Source organism: Kickxella alabastrina (genome assembly GCF_025024165.1).
Source record: "Kickxella alabastrina strain RSA 675 chromosome Unknown BX661scaffold_2, whole genome shotgun sequence".
NCBI lineage: Eukaryota > Fungi > Kickxellomycota > Kickxellomycetes > Kickxellales > Kickxellaceae > Kickxella > Kickxella alabastrina.
This window is the reverse complement of record NW_026251473.1, coordinates 173,430-190,501: the sequence shown is the minus strand read 5'-3', so window position 1 is coordinate 190,501 and position 17,072 is coordinate 173,430. Positions and strand designations below refer to the sequence as shown.

Genomic DNA, 17,072 nt, shown 5'->3' with positions numbered 1-17,072 from the left:
GCTGCTCCATGAGCTGTGGGTTTTGCAAAACTTGTTGGCGGTGGGCTTCCATCTGTGGAGAAAGACCCGAAGAGCCGGTCGCCACCTGCTGCTGTTGATACTGGCCGTTATCTGAAATATAAATCATGCTGTGGTCATCAATCGCGTGTTCTTGTAAGGTCTTTGAATTCCCGTCCAAAGGCCTGCCGTTGTAGTGCAGTCTCTGCCTGTCTGCAGGAATATCAAACTACACTTTTGTCGGAAAAAATGCAAGCATACGGTGTTGTCGCCGTTTAGAGAAAAGGAAGCACATTTTAAAAATAAAAAGAACAGGGGTTCTCGGTATGATGAATATAAGAATGCATAAACAATAAATTGTGACCATTATTTTTTTGTGTGCATTTCGTGTAACAGTGACGTACATTGAGCTCGAGCAGTGCACGGAGGTCGCCGAGCTCGAGAGAGTCGCTGACCTCAAACTCTTCTATCTTGTCGGGCAGCTGAGTAATTGTCAGGCGCATTTTTTAAAAAGTGTCGGATTGTTTTGTTTTTGTTGTTGGAATTTATAATTTAAAAATGCTATTAAAGACAAAAAAGTAGCAAGGAATAAAAAAATTGACAAGAAGCATCTTCCGTCAGAGCAAATAACGACTTTTGAATAGTCACGTGTTATTTTGGTTATTTATGTATCTTTGTTGGGCCAATGACATTCAATCCAAACTTTTCAAAAATTTCAAACTGGTTTTTTTTCACCTCTTTTATTCCTCCTTTTTTCTAGCGGACAGGGGGAGATGCAAAAAAAATTGCTAGCCTTTGCTTTTTCTTTGCCAGCATATAAAACGCGCGCAAAAAGTCGGGGGCGATTCAATTTTTTTGTATTTTGTACATTTATATTTTTTCTCTATTGCTGCAGCTATTTTAATTCTCCTTACAAAAATTTTTCTTGATCACATCTCACCCTTAACTTTATCGTCTACACATATTATCCTTTTGTCACTACATATTATCCTGCGCCGACACGCACGCGTCCAATTCCCAATTCCCAATTTATTTTATTTTATTTTTCATATCTTGCTTATTTCTTTTCAAAGAGTCTGTGTCCATATATCTTCCGTCCTCCAAGGTAACATACATCACGCCGCGCCAGTTCAGCTCCGTCGCCTCCGCCCTAGATTCCAACTCCGTCTTGTCTCTCGCTTTTTTATCTCTTTTCATTTGCATTGGCACTCCGCAATTTGTATTTCCGCCTGTGAACAAATCCCCTCTCATAACATCCCCCCTTATTTCTAACTAAACCCCGTTCTTTTCTCTTATAATATTATTATGCTATAGTCGTCCTCCTCCCCCTCCGCCCACTTTACACCCATACAAGTGAAACCCCTCTCCTGTTCAGACACACATTATAACAAAAATGGAGGCTGCACACTGGCTTCAGGTTCCACGGCGACACGCACCCGCCAAGGTAGTCGACATCCTAGTCAACACTGGCGACCAAATCCAAAGAGACACACCGATTCTGACGTACGAGTACAGAGAAAAATACATGTCGCACAAGCCCGAAGCCCACGACCCGGAGCTAATGAAGGCCCTGCGCAAGAGTGTGGACGCTGAAGGGTTTATCAAAAAGCGCGAGTATCTGCGGTCGCCGTTCGAGGGCAAAGTGACTCAGATAAAGTGCGTTATCGGCGACGTGGCCGAGCCCAACCTTGCGCTTGTGCAGATCACTGTGCCGTGTAGCCATGCGGCGGTTTTCAATGGGCTGTGCGGGATGTGCGGCAAGGACGTCAGCGGTATTGATACCAGCGGTATGCCCGAGTCGCGTGCCAACATTGATATGTTCCACGACGCGAACGGGCTCAAGGTCAGCTACGAGATGGCAGCGTCTATCGAGGCAGATGTGCGTGACGCTCTGTGGGACCAGAAAAAGCTGTCGCTGATTATTGATCTGGATCAGACCATCATCCACGCCGACGCCACCGCCGATCCCAAATTCCAAGAGCGCCTGCTTGAAAACTACAAGGGCCCACCGGGCGAACCCGCCCCTAGCGGCGACGGGCCGCGCGGCCTCCCCTCAGACATTGGCGCGTTCTATCTCCCCGAGGATCCCCGACAGTACTACGTCAAAATGCGACCCGGCCTGCGTGACTTCCTCGAGCGCGTCTCCAAACTATATGAGATGCACATATACACGATGGGCACACGGTCGTATGCCAACGCCGTAGCTCACCTAATCGACCCTGAGCAGCGCTACTTCAACGGCCGCATTCTGTCGCGTGACGAGAGCGGGTCAATGACTAAGAAGACGCTTAAGCGCCTGTTCCCCGTGGACACCAGCATGGTGGTGATTCTCGATGATCGGGGGGATGTCTGGGAGTGGTCGCCCAACCTCATCTGCGTCTACGCGTACGAGTTCTTTGGCGGCGTTGGCGATATTAACGCTGGGCTTTTGGCGCCAAAGCAAGTTGTCGGCCCACAGCCAACGGCAGATGCGGATGCGGATGGCGATGCCGAGAAACTTTCAGCAAATTCTGCCGAGGCGTTGTTGGCTAGCTTGCCGGATAGCACGGGGAACCACCCGGCCGAGTCAGGCACAGCAGTGGTAAAAGCCACCGCAACGGGAATTAATAAACAGTCTGCTGGCTTGCCGACCGCAAAGTACCCGAAGATGGCAGACAAGGACCGCGAGCTCTTCACGCTGCAGAACGTGTTGACCCACTTGCACAAAAGCTACTATGATGTGCTCGACCCGTCCCACCAGCCACCCTTGCCCGATATTGCTGAGATCCTGTCCAGCAAGAAGCGCCGTGTCTTTGAAGGCCTCACTATTCTGTTTACGGCGGCGATTCCGATAAACCACGGCGGCAAACCCCCTCAGAAGAGCGACCTGTGGCTATGGGCGCAGAGCTTCGGCGCTCGCTGTGAGCTGGAGCTCAGCTCGCGGACCACCCATGTTGTTGCCGGAAAGCCTGGCACAGAGAAGGTGCATTTGGCGCGGAGGATGCAGAAGAAGCATGGGCCCGGAACGGCGTGCCCGCCCATTGTGGTTATGACCAACTGGCTCTTGGACTCGATCTTCCGCTGGGAGCGGCTAGACGAAACCACCTATCTGTGGTACCCGGAGGACGAGGAGGTCGTGAAGCTCGCGCGCAAGCAGGCATCGCAGGACTCAGGACAGTCTCTGCGCCAAGGGACGGCCATGCAGCGATTAAAGCAGCAAGCTGATCGGGATGCCAATGCTGCTGGGTACGAAAGCGCCAACACGACAGATGTCGAGGCCGAGCTGGAAATCGAAGAGGCAGAGCTGCAGGAACACGAGGCTGAGGTTGAGACCTTTGTGCAGACCATTGACTGGGACGACTTGGAGCGTGAGCTCATGGAGGACAGCGAGTCTGATGATGGCTCTGTCACTGGTCGCAGCCGCCCACAGACCCCTGGTGCATCCGGTGGATCCAGTGGATCCAAACCTGTGCAGTCGCGCACTGCCAGTGCGGTAGATCTCAGACATGTGGCCATCAAGCAGGCGGCCAAACAACGGGCAAATGGTGGGGATACCGGGGACATATCTGATATGGCCACGCCCTCTGGAGACAACAGCGTGACTGATAGTAGCGATGTATATGGCGACGGCAGTAGCGGCGGCGATGGCAGCGGCAACAGCAGTGCCGACAATAATGACGACGAGGTCAAGCATGAGTCATCAGGTATGCATCGCATGAAGCGTCGCAAGACATCCGTAGACGACACCCACGTGCATCACGCGCCAAACAAGAACATGTCAAAGCTGGCGGCCAGCGATGGAAATTTGGACATCAACACCAATACTGATGATTCCGAATCCGACAGCAATACGTCTGGTGCCAGTAAACCCCAGAGCGTGCGTAGTCGCCTGGCCAATAAACTGGGCATCTCTCTCAACACCAAATCCATCCTCGACGACAACGGCAATACGACTGGGCAGCGGCGAAAGCGTTCCGAGAGTATTCCTGGGGACAGCAGTGGGGATGATTACTTTGCCAAGGATGATCAGATTGATGCGCCCTTATTCAAGAGCATCGAAAGTGACCGTGGCGATTACGAGGCACCTGAGCACGAGAGCGATTTTGAGAATGCTGAGGTTAAAAATAAGGATGCTGGCGCTAATAAGGAGGCTGAAAGCGATGGTGGGTACGCCAGCGACAGCGAGGCTGGCGAGCAGTGGGGCGAGGACGGCGATTCTGATGACGAGAATTTTGACGATCTGATTAATGACTTGGAAGAAAATATTTCGTCGCCATGAGGCCGTTAGGTTTATAATTTTTACATAAAACAATCTGAATATAGAATATTAGTTTAGATAACCATGAGAAGCTAGAATAGATGTAATTGTACGGATATTTCTAGTAATTAGAAGCCTGTCCAATAGAAAAACATTTTTATCTGTGCTGATTCCTTATTTTGATTAGTCTTTTTAATATCTGAGATTTACACACCAATCTTATTTAAATATACCGATTAATTATGTATTTGGCAATTCATACATTAAAAAACTGGTATTAGTAGAAGGTGACAATGAAAAAATTAGCCAGAAAGACATGTTCGGCTATTTGACAATTTTAAAGCAAACGATTAAAAAATAATGAGTTCAAATAAAACTCCCAGATTTTACCTTCTCATTCTTTTCCTCTTCGCTTTGTCTTAAAATTATTAAAGAAAAATATGAAAACACGAAAATTAAATGGTAATAACTAATTTAAAGTTTTTACTACTATGCAGCTAAAGTCTGTTATTCTCCAGGCCCTTCTTGTTGGCTCAACTGTTTTTTCCTTTGCCAGTGCTGCTGCTAGTGTCGATTGGAAAAGTGAATGCACTCGCGACGCAATAACGGAAAATTGGTGGAATGTCAAACTCACTCTGGAACCTAGTTTAGCAGCCTTACAACCGATAGATCTGGACACCTACAACAATAGCCGTAGGGGCGCTTGGGGGCCGTCTTTTTATCCTTAATACTCCATACTTGCCCATCATCGATACCCTAGTCGAAATAATTGGAGCAGACTTTATGGAAACAAATCTTTCTGTTTTTATTGATGACTATTCAGAATCTCATAAATGCAATCCTTAACTTCCAGTAACAGGGTTTTTTTAAAGCTGATGGCTCCACTGAGACTGATGATTCTGCCGAGACTGAATTCACTAAGTCCAGCAACACTGAATCTGTGCACAAGTGCTCAGAGTTCACTATCAATTATGTTAGACCGCGTGTTCATACTACTTTCTCTTAAGCATAGCATGGCATATTTAGGAAATTTACCAAATGTTGATATATTTTAATACAATTCATTATTACCAATTTAAATTTGCAAAACATGACAAGTGACGATAAAATATTTATATTTCTGACAATAAAATGAAATAATATACATTGCAAATATTAATAAATAACTATTTAAAAATGTATACTTCCCTTTGCCACCATTAAATTTATATGTACATAAAGAGGGCCCACTCATAATGCTTAATTCAACGTAATAAGTATAGTCTACATTCTTACTTAGTTTAATTGGTGGAGGTAGGCAATCTATTCGTTTATAAATGACCCTGAATTAGCAAACAAAAGTTGTACAGTTATTTTAAACAAAACCCCATGTCAAATAAAAAATACTTAGTTGCGCTGATTTCTACTTTTGGGTGGTCCGCTTTATGTCCAAGATTTAGTCACTGGTCCTATTTGGGGGGTTTGATACATTTACATATTGATAATTTTATTCATTTAATGGCAGGTTTATGCACAGGTATGTGGATCATTTCCTTTTCCATTTGAATTCGGCTATTTTTGTTTTGGTCATTTGCATTATGTTCAAACAATTCTGTGTTTAACTGCAATGAAAACACATTTCTTTGATTGGGGTTTATCTTTGTATTTAAGTGCTGATGCGTCTCATTTTTTCAGCTCTGCACTTTTATTTCGATATTCTATTTGTCTCGTTTTAATTACTTATTTTTATTTTTAATTACCATGCAGCTAAAGTCCGTCCTCCTCCAAGCCCTACTCATCGGCTCGGCTGTCTTTTCCGTTGCCGGGGATGAAGTTCTCCCTCTTGATTTGTATGGCGAGTGCCTACAGGGTGTTATTCCGCGTTATTGGTTTTCGATCCGCGCTACTTTTGCGACAAGAATTGATGAAATCAGAGATTATAGTGGTGAAGATGCCTACAACAATGCGTTAGAACTACTTGGGGGCGGTGTATACTTGCCCACCATTTCCGATATTCCTCTTTTTAATAAGCTTATTAGGATTACGGGTGATGCTTTTATGAATAATTTCTTCCAGGTTTTCAATCTTTCCTTCCAGGCTATTGGATGCGACCCCTATTTACACGAGACTGCTTTATCGGAGTCTATGGAGTCTACCCAGTCCACCGAGATTGAGTCCACCGAGACTACTAGCACCGAGTCTGTGCACAAGTGTTCAGAAGTTACTATCACTTACGTCAGACCGCGCGTTCACATCTCCACTATTTAAGTACAACACGGCTTATTTAGGCATATTTAAATTTATATTTTATGTTTACCAATATAATTCATTCATTTTGCTAAAATAAAAGCATTCAAAGGTTGATGTTCAATGTCATGTTGAAATTCCACATTGTTTTTATTCATAATAATTTGTTATTAAGCTGGTATTAATTTATTAAAACCGGCCAATTAATCAACTATTGGCATTTAATCACAGTTGAAGTGGCAGGGGTGGTAATGGTATAGATGGGAGTGACGTAAACATTCGACGTGGGCGTGGTAGTGGCGTAAGTGTCAGTGTTGGTTGCGGTTACCGAAGGAGCATTAATGGCGCTAGACTCAGAAGGGGTCAGCCCATCAACAATGATGTTGTCCTCACGGTTGCTTTGGTTGATTCCGAAAATAGAAATCAGCTTGAGAACCTCGGCAGTGTCAATGACAGTGTTGGGGTCGCGCGTGAGCGCGGCCGCAACAATACCCCACAAGTAGTGCATGCGGCTGGCAGGGTGGATGCTGTCATAGAAGAAGTACTCGTCGGGATTTGTGCACACACTGACAGCACCAGAGGCATCCTGGGAATAGCAGGCATCTGTGGGGTTGTTGATACCCAGCGAAGCGAGAACATTATCTTGCAAAGCAACGGTCATGAGGCTGCCAATGTCAAAAACATGAACGCCCTTTGCATTGCTGATGGCAGCTACACCCTCGATAGCGGTCTTGATGGCAGTGTTCAGGGTAGTGACCAGGGTCGCAACCTGGGAGCCAGCGCCCAAGGAAGCAATGCTTGGCGTCTTGTTGAGAGCTGGCAAATTCCACAGGTTGATGTTCTTGTATCCTGCATCAATGAGGGTTTTGATATCAGTCGCGATGGATGTGGTCAGCTCATGAGCAAACGTTGTCGGGTCAATGGTGCCGGCCAGAAGACCCTTGGCGCGATGCAGGACATCGTTACCGCCAATTTCAATCTCAATAACGTCGTTTTCTAAGTTATACTTGCTCGGATTGGCGTTCTGCTGCAGCCACATTGTCACCTGGTCATGGAGACTGGGTATGACAACGTCGCCAAAGGCCGCCGGCGAGAATTCATTGTTAGATGTTGCTCCTCCGTAGGCTTTGTTGATCAGGTTCATCCCCAGAAGCTTGGCCGTGTACTCGTTCCACACGTAGCTGTTGCTGTAGCGACCCTCCCAGTATGTCGGGGTTCTGGTCAGCGCGGCAGAGTTTCCGGTGTCCGAGAGCGAGTTTCCAAAGATAATGAGGTTGGGGGTTACGGAGATGGGTGCGGCAGTAGCAACCGAGGCCAACAGCGCAGCGCTGGCGTAGGCAAATACAGAGTTGAGTTTAAAATGCATGAGTGTGAGTATGACAGTCGAATAAGCAGAGATAGACAAGCAAAGGAAGGGCGAGGTGTAAAAATAAACAAGAGAGAGGTCAGCACAATACTTTTTTTTCGTAATTGGCGCAGGATTCCAGGGCCTTTTAAGTGAAAATAGTTTTGCATTTTCGTGCTGTTTTGACACAGCATCATACTCTTTTTTATATTTATTTTTGCTTTTTAGGATTCCCACACAAAGAAGAACTTGGGCTACGAGATTTGTTTTGGAAAGTGACCAAATCAAGCAAAGGTGGGTGCATTTCGCATCTTTCCACCAATATGCATCCGTCTGCGCGCAGTGATTTTTTCCTGATGCTTGAAAATCCTTTCTATTTGTATTCTATTATCCTGATTTGGCTAGAGCAAGGAGAGACGGTCCAAAGGTAAATCTACCTTTGCAGGACAATATATCTGAATAAAAAGGGGCTTATTGACATCTGGTTGCAACATGCAACCGTGTATTGTATTTGGAAAAACCAGTCGCCCTAGTCTACCAAAAATAAAATGTTTCCAGACAATAGACAAAGTGACACAAACCGATTAAGATCTTTTTGTTTTTTTAGACTGTCACCGGCCTTGTTGCATGCTCGCGGATGTTATGCTCTAGGAAATGTGGGTCTAAACTAATGTATTTTAAGTATCAAGAATTACTTAAGGAACTACAAAAGGGGGAGGCGCTGTGTGGGCAGTGCTGTGAATATAATGTTGTTCCTTGATGTCGGCCAGCAATAACAGAAATTTGTATAGCAGCCATGAGGGTGATCTTGATGCTTGGAAAGGAAGATAATGGCTTGGAATGTGTGTTGGACACCCCAATGGATTGCTCACCACTTATAATAATTAAAAAATTATTCTATATTTTTTATGTGATAGGTTTAGTTTATTTTTTAATGGCAATGTAAAGAGTTTTCCATTGTATTTCAGAGGCGAAACAAGAGCTCGTTGCATAGATTATTCAACCAGGCATTGATATCGGTTGCCAAATATTTATAGCAGTTTTTGTTAGAAACCTGCTACCGATCAGCGGATTCGTCGATCTGCAATCAGAAGACTGCAAATTATGGAGGGATAATAATTTTGTGGTACAAATCAAAACATTTTCATATGTTTACACTTTATCCAGCGCATTCAAAAACATTTTGTCTACTCTATATAAGAAGCGAACTTAATGGCTTGGTCCCCATACTCTTGTTTGTATTGGGGGCTTCTCATTGCATTTGGTGCTTTACTTAAGAGCAGTAAATTATTTTGTCAGTTAGCACCAATTAATTAGGTTTACTGCTTACGACCCAGTTCACAGCTTTCCAAAAAATCTATTGAAAAATTGAGGTATTCGCTAGAAATTTCGAACCGGGACAATGCTGATCGAATCATGGTTCCGTTGATTATGCTTATTTGGCACAGTGGGTAAAAACATCATAATTGTCTCGCGCTTTCCCCATTATACAATTCCCAGATCACGTGTGTAATTGTTGGCTGATTTGGCGCCAAGCAATTGGCCTTGCATCCATTTTTGCTTTGGGAGACGAGTAGTATGTTTCTTTACCTTTTTTCCTTTTACAATCTACATCTTTAAAATTCAGCACGTTCAATATAATTTTCTACTAAAAATTTGCACACGCACGCATCCAATTGACCACAATAACTTATAAATGGGCTCAGAAAGCGTCACAATAGAGCTGCCAGGAGCTGGCGTGCGGCCATGGGAACAACTCTTGCGCGATGTGCGAGAGTTGGAGATGCGTTTTGACATGCAAATTGCCGAATACATGAAGTTTGTGCAGCCAACGAGCCCCCGGGCGACAATTTCAAGTGGCTCGGCAAGAAACGCAGCCAGCAGACAGAGCTGCTTGCGGCTAGAAAGCGAGCTAAATACGGTACTCGGCGACCTCAACGCGGTTATCGGAGAAATGGGCGAAACAGTGCAGCAGCAGCGTGGGTCGGCGCGGGTGTTGGAACGCCACCAGGGCATGTACGCCGACTATGTACGAGAGTTCCAGAGGTACAGGACAAACGTGCAGGCGTCGCTTGCGCGGGCAGAACTTATGGATGGCAGTCAGGGCACCGGTGTGTCTGGCAATATTGGTGATAGGGATCGGCTGGTGATGGAGCGCAGTAGGATAGACCAGGCGCACACTGATATTGATATGGTTTTGGACCAGGCATTCAGCGTGCGGCAGGATTTGGCCGAGCAGAGATCGATGCTTGGTGGGGTCACGTCACGCATGGTCGATGTCACCGAGAGGATACCAGGCGTCAATCTGCTGCTCGGCCGCATTCGCTCACGGAAACGCAAGGAGAAAGTCGTTCTGGCCATCACCATGGCCATTTGCATATCCATTTTGTTATTTGTATGGTCCGGCTAAAAAAAACCTTGGTCCACAATATAATTTTATTTTTGTAATTGAATTTGTAAGCTCACTGGAGGATCTTGCCCAGCTTCCATTTGACCCCGCAGGCATTGCACAAGGTGCCTGTACCAGCAGGCCCGCGCCTCCAGATTGGCGTCTCATTGCACCCACAGTACTTGCATGTGCGGCCACGCTCAACTGGCAACAATACTGTCTGCCGCGCCTTTACGCTGAGATTCTGCCCGTCTGATATTGAGCGCTTGATCGGTAGCCTGACGGGCGTCGCTGTGGTCGCAGGAGTGTGCGTTGCTGCAAGCTCTTCCGAATCACTCTCGCTCTCGCTCTCGCTCTCACTTTTAGAGTTGCTCTCAGCTTTGTTTCGCCAACTGGCTGCTGCCATTGCCATGTTGTAGCCGCCCTTGCCTCCTCGCGGGTATCCCATGTGTGCAGCCGCAATCTGTGGTGTGCTCTGTGCGCGAACTAGGTCTACTTTTGCAATCCCGGTCTGCGGTTGCGACTGGTATTGTAACTGTGACTGCGACTGAGAGGTTATTTGTGACTGAGGGGCTATTTGTAACTGAGAGGTTGGCTGTGACTGAGAGGTCGGTTGTGACTGTGGTTTCAATATCGACGGGATTCGCACTTGCTCAGGCTGCTGGCTGTTTGATCCACTGGATTCTGAGAAATATTCGTCGCAGTACTTTGCAGTTGGATGTGGCTGGCACAGCGCCCGTCGGTACTCCCGGCACACAGCTGTCCGCTGCGCATCTGAGTACTCGAGCAGCACATCAACCAAGCACTGCTTTGCCTCTCTGAGCACAAAATTAACGCGAACAAGATTCCTCTCTGCCAAAAAATAATGTGGCCACTCCTGCTTAATAATCGATGGTACACGCTCAATCGGCTGCGTCGGGCTGGCGTAAAAGTAAGTCAAAACTCTGTTGTCTCCTGTATACTTACGATCCACGCTAAAGTCTTTGGGCAAATAAAACAAGTCTCCTGGATTGTCTCCAAACTCAAACACTAATGGTGGCGGTAAGGGAATTGCAGAACTGTTTTTGGTTGGCTGTTCGGATTTGGGCTGCGGTTGTGTGATACGGTAGAATTGTGTGTTGGTGAATATGTGCGGCCCTATTTGGACCTCGGCTGCGCTGATGAGTGCGCGGGGTTGATCGTAATCAGTGTCACTTAGGGCTTCAAAGGCGCGGGTCAGCCATATTTGTCGGGAGCGCAACAAAGAGTGCGCCAGGCTCATTTTTCCCAGGGCTTCGGAGCCGTTGGCAATTTTCATGTCCATTATCATAATTGCTTGTTCGTGCTCAATAAATAAATTAATAAAACTAACTAGGGAGTTATACAATAAACGAAATAATTAAGTAAATGCGTATGTTTTTGTTTATTTTCTTAACAATTTATTTTATGTAAAATCAATTTATCTACTGATGTGAATGCAGTAAAAAATGGGAACACCCCGAAAAAACACGGATTGTGTTTGTTTACGTTTTGACTCTCCGCTGCCGGCCAATTTAAAAGTAATACAAGTCAAGGTGTCAAGGTGATAATCCTAATTATATATTATATATTTATTTTAGCTGAAATCAAGTACATTAAACGAAAATGATTTCAAAGATGTCTAGGCCATATTTCATTATGTGAATTTTTAAGCTACCATTGCTGTGACTGACCCTAAAACGACTATAATTTTAATTTATCTGCCGACGCTTTTACCTTTTTTATGTTGTTGGACCAGCCCAGCCTCCAATGTTATTCACCAAATAAATAAGCAAATGTACGCTCTCTCCGCACAAGGCTCTCTCCGCAGTTTTAAAATAATTCGGATGATCCAAGACATGGCAAGCCAAACACTGACGATATGAATTATCCCTCCGCATCCGTTTACTCCACAATTTTTATTTTTTATTTCCAAAGTTTTTATTTTAAAGTGAATACTCAGCGTCTCTCGCGTTTCTTGCTCATTGCTTGCTCCCATTGTCTGGAGGAACGCTCGATATATTCATCTTCATCCCAATCGTGGCTGTTTTCTTTTGGCCCGCTGCTGCTCACACTCCATTATCTACTTTTTTGTGAACAAAGCATTCGATTCATTTATCACAATTACAGCTGAAAGTTGAATAATGAGTATTAAAAAACAATTGACTTTATATTTTTTTACTCTTCGTTTTCATTTTTTTTCTTTCATCCCTCAAATTATTTACATTAGCTTTGTTATTTTGTGATTCGTAAAGGCTCTGTTTACTCGACCTTTTTATTTCTTTTATTTTCGCATGCTTGCTTGGATATGTATGTAATATTTTTACTGCTCACTTAACTCATTTTTTCATAAGCAAAAAGTCTGTCAATCAAAATCGTGCTTGGTGTTATAAACATTCTGTTCTGCATCTAGCTTTAGAAGAAATAAAAACAATTTTTCTTGTTGGATTTTAAAAGTTTATGCAAGCCCACTCTTTCTCCTATATTTTTTATTTATTTATTTTTTATTCTTACACTACACCAGACAAATTTGCATTTGACAAAAAGTAATTTTTTTTGTCTATTTTCTCTTTTCTTCCGTCTTAACATACATACATTTATATTATTTTTAACACTTTTTAAAAAGTGCCTGCATTTCTTTTATTTTTTGTGTACCCCGGCAATTTCTTTTTCCTGCTCAGTTTGTTGTGAATTCGCGATAATAACACGGCAACATCGAGCGGTGTGTGAGAAAAGCTATATATACACACGGGGAGGTCGTATCATTGCTGACCGACCACCACCAAGTTCTCTTCAACACCCATCCATATTTCCTTTCTTCCTTTATAAACTTCATTCTACCATACTTGACACACTTATAAACACACAACTATTGCATCTACTGCCAAAACAATGGCATCTTCCACAGTCAGGTACAGTATCAAACATACATACCACGTTATTCCATGCCTTATTTGGGTTGCCCAGCCAATAAACATCTAATGGATTTTGTTTCTGTTTCCTTTTTATTGTAGAGTGGCTCTGCGGATTCGACCACTATCATCACAGGAGCACTTGAATGGCGACACAGAGTGCGTCACGCAGCTTCCTGGAGTGCCACAGGTCGTTATTGGAGCTGATCGGGCGTTTACCTTTGACTACGTATTTTCGCCAGAGGTACCGCAGGAGCAGGTCTATGATGAGTCAGTCAAGCCGCTGGTGTCGCAGTTTATTCAAGGGTAAGCAGCAGTTTTCTTTTTCTTTGTGAATGTATAACGCATGCACGCTGAAGACACACGCACACACATGAATACTCAACGCAGCATACCTTTTCTACCCAATCTTTTGTCTCTTTCTCACTTGTTATAGGTACAATGCCACTGTACTGGCATACGGGTAAGTATTGTTTTTTCATTGGCCAATCCATCGTGGTCATTCTCTCTCATACACAGTGCGTTCTGCCTATGCGCGTGAATAATCTGTTGGCATATGTCGAGTTGGCGACATGCATGCGCGCACGTGCATTAACACGAAATACTCGCATGTATTTATTTATAAAAGTTCTGGCGACTTCTGGTTATGACGTGAGCAAAACCATACAGATACACATCACGCAGCACAATCGCTGACGCTGTCGTCATCGCCATCATCCATCAGTGTCCGTATTTACGCATGAGATTCTAACTTGAATACTAACTCTAAATTGTCTTATTTGTATTCGAATTTGTGCGTACTATTCATCTCATTACGATTCGGGGATTCATTTGTATTTATGTAGTCAGGTAAGAAAAAGCATATGCCATTAACAAATTTCAGTCATAAATGCACCCTTTTTTTATCAATTTCAAACTTCATGTACTAACCACATAAGCATTTGCCTGCTGTGCACACTGTAGACTGGAAGTGGAAAGACATTCAGCATGGGCACGGAGCTGTCACTAATGACAACAAGTTCGGACATGCAGGGTACGTTGAACACAGAACACAAAATACAACTAAAACATTGTAATGCTACCAATATTATTGCAATATGCATTACTCAATATCATTTGCCTTCGCGCACCATTTAAATTTATTATAGGCGTGGTCCCGCGTGCAATCAACGAGATCTGGAACCACCTCGAAAACCGATCCAACACTAAGGCGGGGTTCACCTACTCCGTCGACATTTCATTCCTAGAGCTGCACAACGAGGACCTCGTTGACCTGCTCAACCCGCGTTCAGCCGCCGGCAGTCGCGGACCGACAATTCGCGAGGACAGCCGCGGCAACATGGTACTCGTGGGCGTCGAGCGCAAGCCAGCCAGCCACGCCAGCGACATCCTCGGGTTTTTGCACCAAGGCGCACTGTCCCGCACCACAGCGTCAACCGATATGAACCATACGTCGTCGCGGTCGCACGCTATTTTCACAATTTTCTTGCGCCAGCAGGACCGCCGGTCATCGGCCATGCTTGTAGGCGGGTGTGCGTCACCGACGATGAATGATCCTGCGGACCTTGATGGCGGGCCATCAATCGTATCCAAAATTCATTTTGTCGATTTGGCCGGATCCGAGCGCATTAAGCGCACAGGTGCAGCCGGAGATCGGGCCAAGGAAGGCATATCGATCAATGCCGGTTTGCTTGCACTAGGCAATGTCATCTCGGCGCTCGGCAGTAGCAGCAGCAGTCCCAGCAACCAGCAGCAATCGAAGCGCCCCATGCATGTTCCGTACCGCGACAGCAAGCTCACTCGACTTTTGCAGGACTCGCTCGGCGGCAACTCGCAGACTGTAATGCTCGCATGTATCTCGCCCTCAGACCGAAACAACGCCGAGAGCCTTAACACCATTCGCTATGCCAACCGTGCACGCAATATCCGCAATAAGGTGGCGGTGAATTTCGACAAGAACAGCTCAGTGGAGCTCAGCATGCTGAAGACTGAGGTCGCCCGGTTGCGCGGCGAACTTTCAAAGCTCAAGCTCATGCGCAGGCAATCCACGCTCTTGCTCACCGAGACTGGTGGAGATTCCAGCTCTATAAGGGCACTTGAGGCTGAGGTCGGTCGCTTGCAGCGCAAGAACGCCGAGATCACGCAGAAGCTTGAGCACGCGGTCCGGCGCGTGGCTGTGTTGAATAACGAGTGCGAGGGTTTGCGCTCCGAGGTGATCAACCTCGGCGGCACCGTGCCGTCAACAGCACTTGCAGAAGACCCAATGATGGTTGACGACTACGGCAACATGATGTCACAAAATAACGTGCTCAATACGCTCAACCATGAGCTATCAGAGCAGGCCGAGCGCCACGAGCAGCAGATTGACAGCGTGCGCCGCCACTACGAGTCAAAGCTTGAGCTCATGCAGGAAGCATTGTCGATTGTAAACAAGGAGCGCGACGTTGCACTCCAGCGGCTGGCTAATGCCGGCGGGACAGAAAAGGACTCGGCATCGGTTGCTGTGGGAACACCCAATCGCAGCGGGGCTAGCTCTCAAGCGAGCCGTCGGAACCTGGGGCTTGACAATACATCGAGTTCGACGATAGCTGCTCCAACCAAGCTGCGCATTCCCAGCCGCATGGCCAAGGGCGCACGCCCGGATGGCTCAACTATGAGCACGCCAGTGTCGCGCAAGTCGTCCAGCGCTGAGCTGCGTCTCTCCCGCCAGCCGCAGTTGTCGCGCCTGGGATCCAGCCTAGGCATCATCACCACGCCGGCACTGCGGGACGACTCCATGCAACTGCAACAGTTGCAGGACGAAGTTGTGCAGCTGAGGCTTAATAACAAGCAGTCCAGCGAGGGCGCCAGCGCCGAAAGCGAGAAGCTGACGCTGCAAATCCAGGAGCAGGCTAAGGAGATTTCACGACTGCGCAGACAGCATACCGGCCGGCGCGAAAGCAAGCGGTACTCTTTGCTGTCATTCAAGGAGAACAGCAGCTGGGCTGTGGCCAAGAACACGCTCAATTCCCCCGCATGCAACGATAAAGACGGGCCCAACCTTTTGCGCGCGGCATTCATTAAGGCTGTCTTGGAGAACGAGCTCAACCGGTGCGTGAGGGCGCGCCAACTTTTGAGGGAGCGCGACTCTTTTGTCAACAAGCAGGACGAGCTGATGACCGAGCAGACTGACTTGATGCTCCAGATCCAATGCATCGAGCTCGAAGCCGATGACGGGTACAGACAGGCTCAAGTGCAGCGGCTGAACGAGCGCATTGAGATTATCGACGCCGAACTGAGATACCTGGATCTCAAGGTGCGCGATGCCGAGGCCGATGTTGCGCAGCTCGCTGAGGCCGACGCCAGCGACAGCACCACAGACTTGAGCGCCAGCGGGCTGCTGACTACGCCGACGATCATTAACATGAGTGGCCTGGCCATGCGCATGGTCGAAGATGTTGTGCGCATCGATTACCGCGCGTTCGCCGATCTTTTCGAGCATCTGTCGCAGAGAGACTCAACTGGCTTGGCGTATCTCTTTATGCAGGACATCATCGAGCACCGATTGGTTGCACTGCGCGACGAGCAAGAGCGCACAACCCTTGAGGAGCAAAGCATGGACCTGCGGCGCACTCTGCTCGCAATGCAAAAGACAGCGTTAAACGCCGCATTGACCTACGAGCGCGAGCTGGGCGACGCCGAGCGCAGGCTGAACACGCTGCAGTCACCTTCTGCGTCAATGTACAGGCTGGCTGAGAACGGGGGCATGCAAGTGCCAAATTATCTGGGCACACTCAATGGTAATGCACATGCACTTGATGGCTCTGTCTACGGGAGAAGAGAAATAACAGGCGACGCGAATAATTTTGGCACGCTCGAGCCTTTGCCCGAGCGCTTGGTCTACGAGGGCGTGCGTGATCGCGGAATTTTGTTGCGCTCGGCTCTGATGAGCTCCATGGAACCCGAGCCCCTGTCTCTACAGGCTGACAA

The 17,072-nt window shown here is 46.7% G+C and overlaps 7 protein-coding genes across 7 annotated transcripts; 5 read left to right on the top strand and 2 right to left on the bottom strand.

Annotated features, from left to right (window-relative positions):
* Positions 1-1,390: 1,390 nt before the first annotated feature.
* On the top strand, positions 1,391-3,088 carry BX661DRAFT_139891 (uncharacterized protein; the record flags this gene model as incomplete). Its single annotated transcript, XM_051532811.1, has 2 exons — positions 1,391-1,524; positions 1,579-3,088. Coding segments are annotated over 2 exons (1,644 nt in total), but the record flags the coding sequence as incomplete, so codon positions are not given.
* Positions 3,089-4,490: 1,402 nt separating this feature from the next.
* On the top strand, positions 4,491-4,992 carry BX661DRAFT_176534 (uncharacterized protein). Its single transcript, XM_051534362.1, has one exon. The coding sequence runs from the start codon at positions 4,726-4,728 to the stop codon at positions 4,960-4,962; it is 237 nt and encodes a 78-aa protein (XP_051394436.1). The 5' UTR covers positions 4,491-4,725; the 3' UTR covers positions 4,963-4,992.
* A 932-nt stretch (positions 4,993-5,924) lies between these two features.
* BX661DRAFT_176533 (uncharacterized protein) lies at positions 5,925-6,504 on the top strand. Its single transcript, XM_051534361.1, has one exon. The coding sequence runs from the start codon at positions 5,975-5,977 to the stop codon at positions 6,479-6,481; it is 507 nt and encodes a 168-aa protein (XP_051394435.1). The 5' UTR covers positions 5,925-5,974; the 3' UTR covers positions 6,482-6,504.
* An 87-nt stretch (positions 6,505-6,591) lies between these two features.
* BX661DRAFT_176532 (GDSL-like Lipase/Acylhydrolase-domain-containing protein) lies at positions 6,592-7,981 on the bottom strand. The gene has a single exon (XM_051534360.1). The coding sequence runs from the start codon at positions 7,824-7,826 to the stop codon at positions 6,672-6,674; it is 1,155 nt and encodes a 384-aa protein (XP_051394434.1). The 5' UTR covers positions 7,827-7,981; the 3' UTR covers positions 6,592-6,671.
* Positions 7,982-9,411: 1,430 nt separating this feature from the next.
* On the top strand, positions 9,412-10,234 carry BX661DRAFT_176531 (uncharacterized protein). The gene has a single exon (XM_051534359.1). It carries the CDS (start codon positions 9,502-9,504, stop codon positions 10,213-10,215), a length of 714 nt encoding a protein of 237 aa, XP_051394433.1. The 5' UTR covers positions 9,412-9,501; the 3' UTR covers positions 10,216-10,234.
* Positions 10,235-10,267: 33 nt separating this feature from the next.
* Positions 10,268-11,586, bottom strand: BX661DRAFT_202977 (uncharacterized protein; the record flags this gene model as incomplete). The annotated part of the gene is made up of 2 exons (XM_051538520.1): positions 11,161-11,586; positions 10,268-10,686 (listed from the first exon to the last, which is right to left on the bottom strand). The coding sequence occupies exons 1-2, from the start codon at positions 11,501-11,503 to the stop codon at positions 10,268-10,270; spliced, it is 762 nt and encodes a 253-aa protein (XP_051394432.1). The 5' UTR covers positions 11,504-11,586.
* Positions 11,587-12,675: 1,089 nt separating this feature from the next.
* On the top strand, positions 12,676-15,203 carry BX661DRAFT_209074 (P-loop containing nucleoside triphosphate hydrolase protein; the record flags this gene model as incomplete). The annotated part of the gene is made up of 6 exons (XM_051538687.1): positions 12,676-13,103; positions 13,206-13,409; positions 13,949-13,952; positions 14,067-14,136; positions 14,252-15,069; positions 15,144-15,203. The coding sequence occupies exons 1-6, from the start codon at positions 13,084-13,086 to the stop codon at positions 15,201-15,203; spliced, it is 1,176 nt and encodes a 391-aa protein (XP_051394431.1). The 5' UTR covers positions 12,676-13,083.
* Positions 15,204-17,072: the final 1,869 nt, after the last annotated feature.

Bases quoted from the DNA above. Each gene is read 5' to 3' on its own strand.
- BX661DRAFT_176534 (XM_051534362.1), top strand. From the start codon at position 4,726: ATGCAGCTAAAGTCTGTTATTCTCCAGGCCCTTCTTGTTGGCTCAACT.
- BX661DRAFT_176533 (XM_051534361.1), top strand. From the start codon at position 5,975: ATGCAGCTAAAGTCCGTCCTCCTCCAAGCCCTACTCATCGGCTCGGCT.
- BX661DRAFT_176532 (XM_051534360.1), bottom strand. From the start codon at position 7,826: ATGCATTTTAAACTCAACTCTGTATTTGCCTACGCCAGCGCTGCGCTG.
- BX661DRAFT_176531 (XM_051534359.1), top strand. From the start codon at position 9,502: ATGGGCTCAGAAAGCGTCACAATAGAGCTGCCAGGAGCTGGCGTGCGG.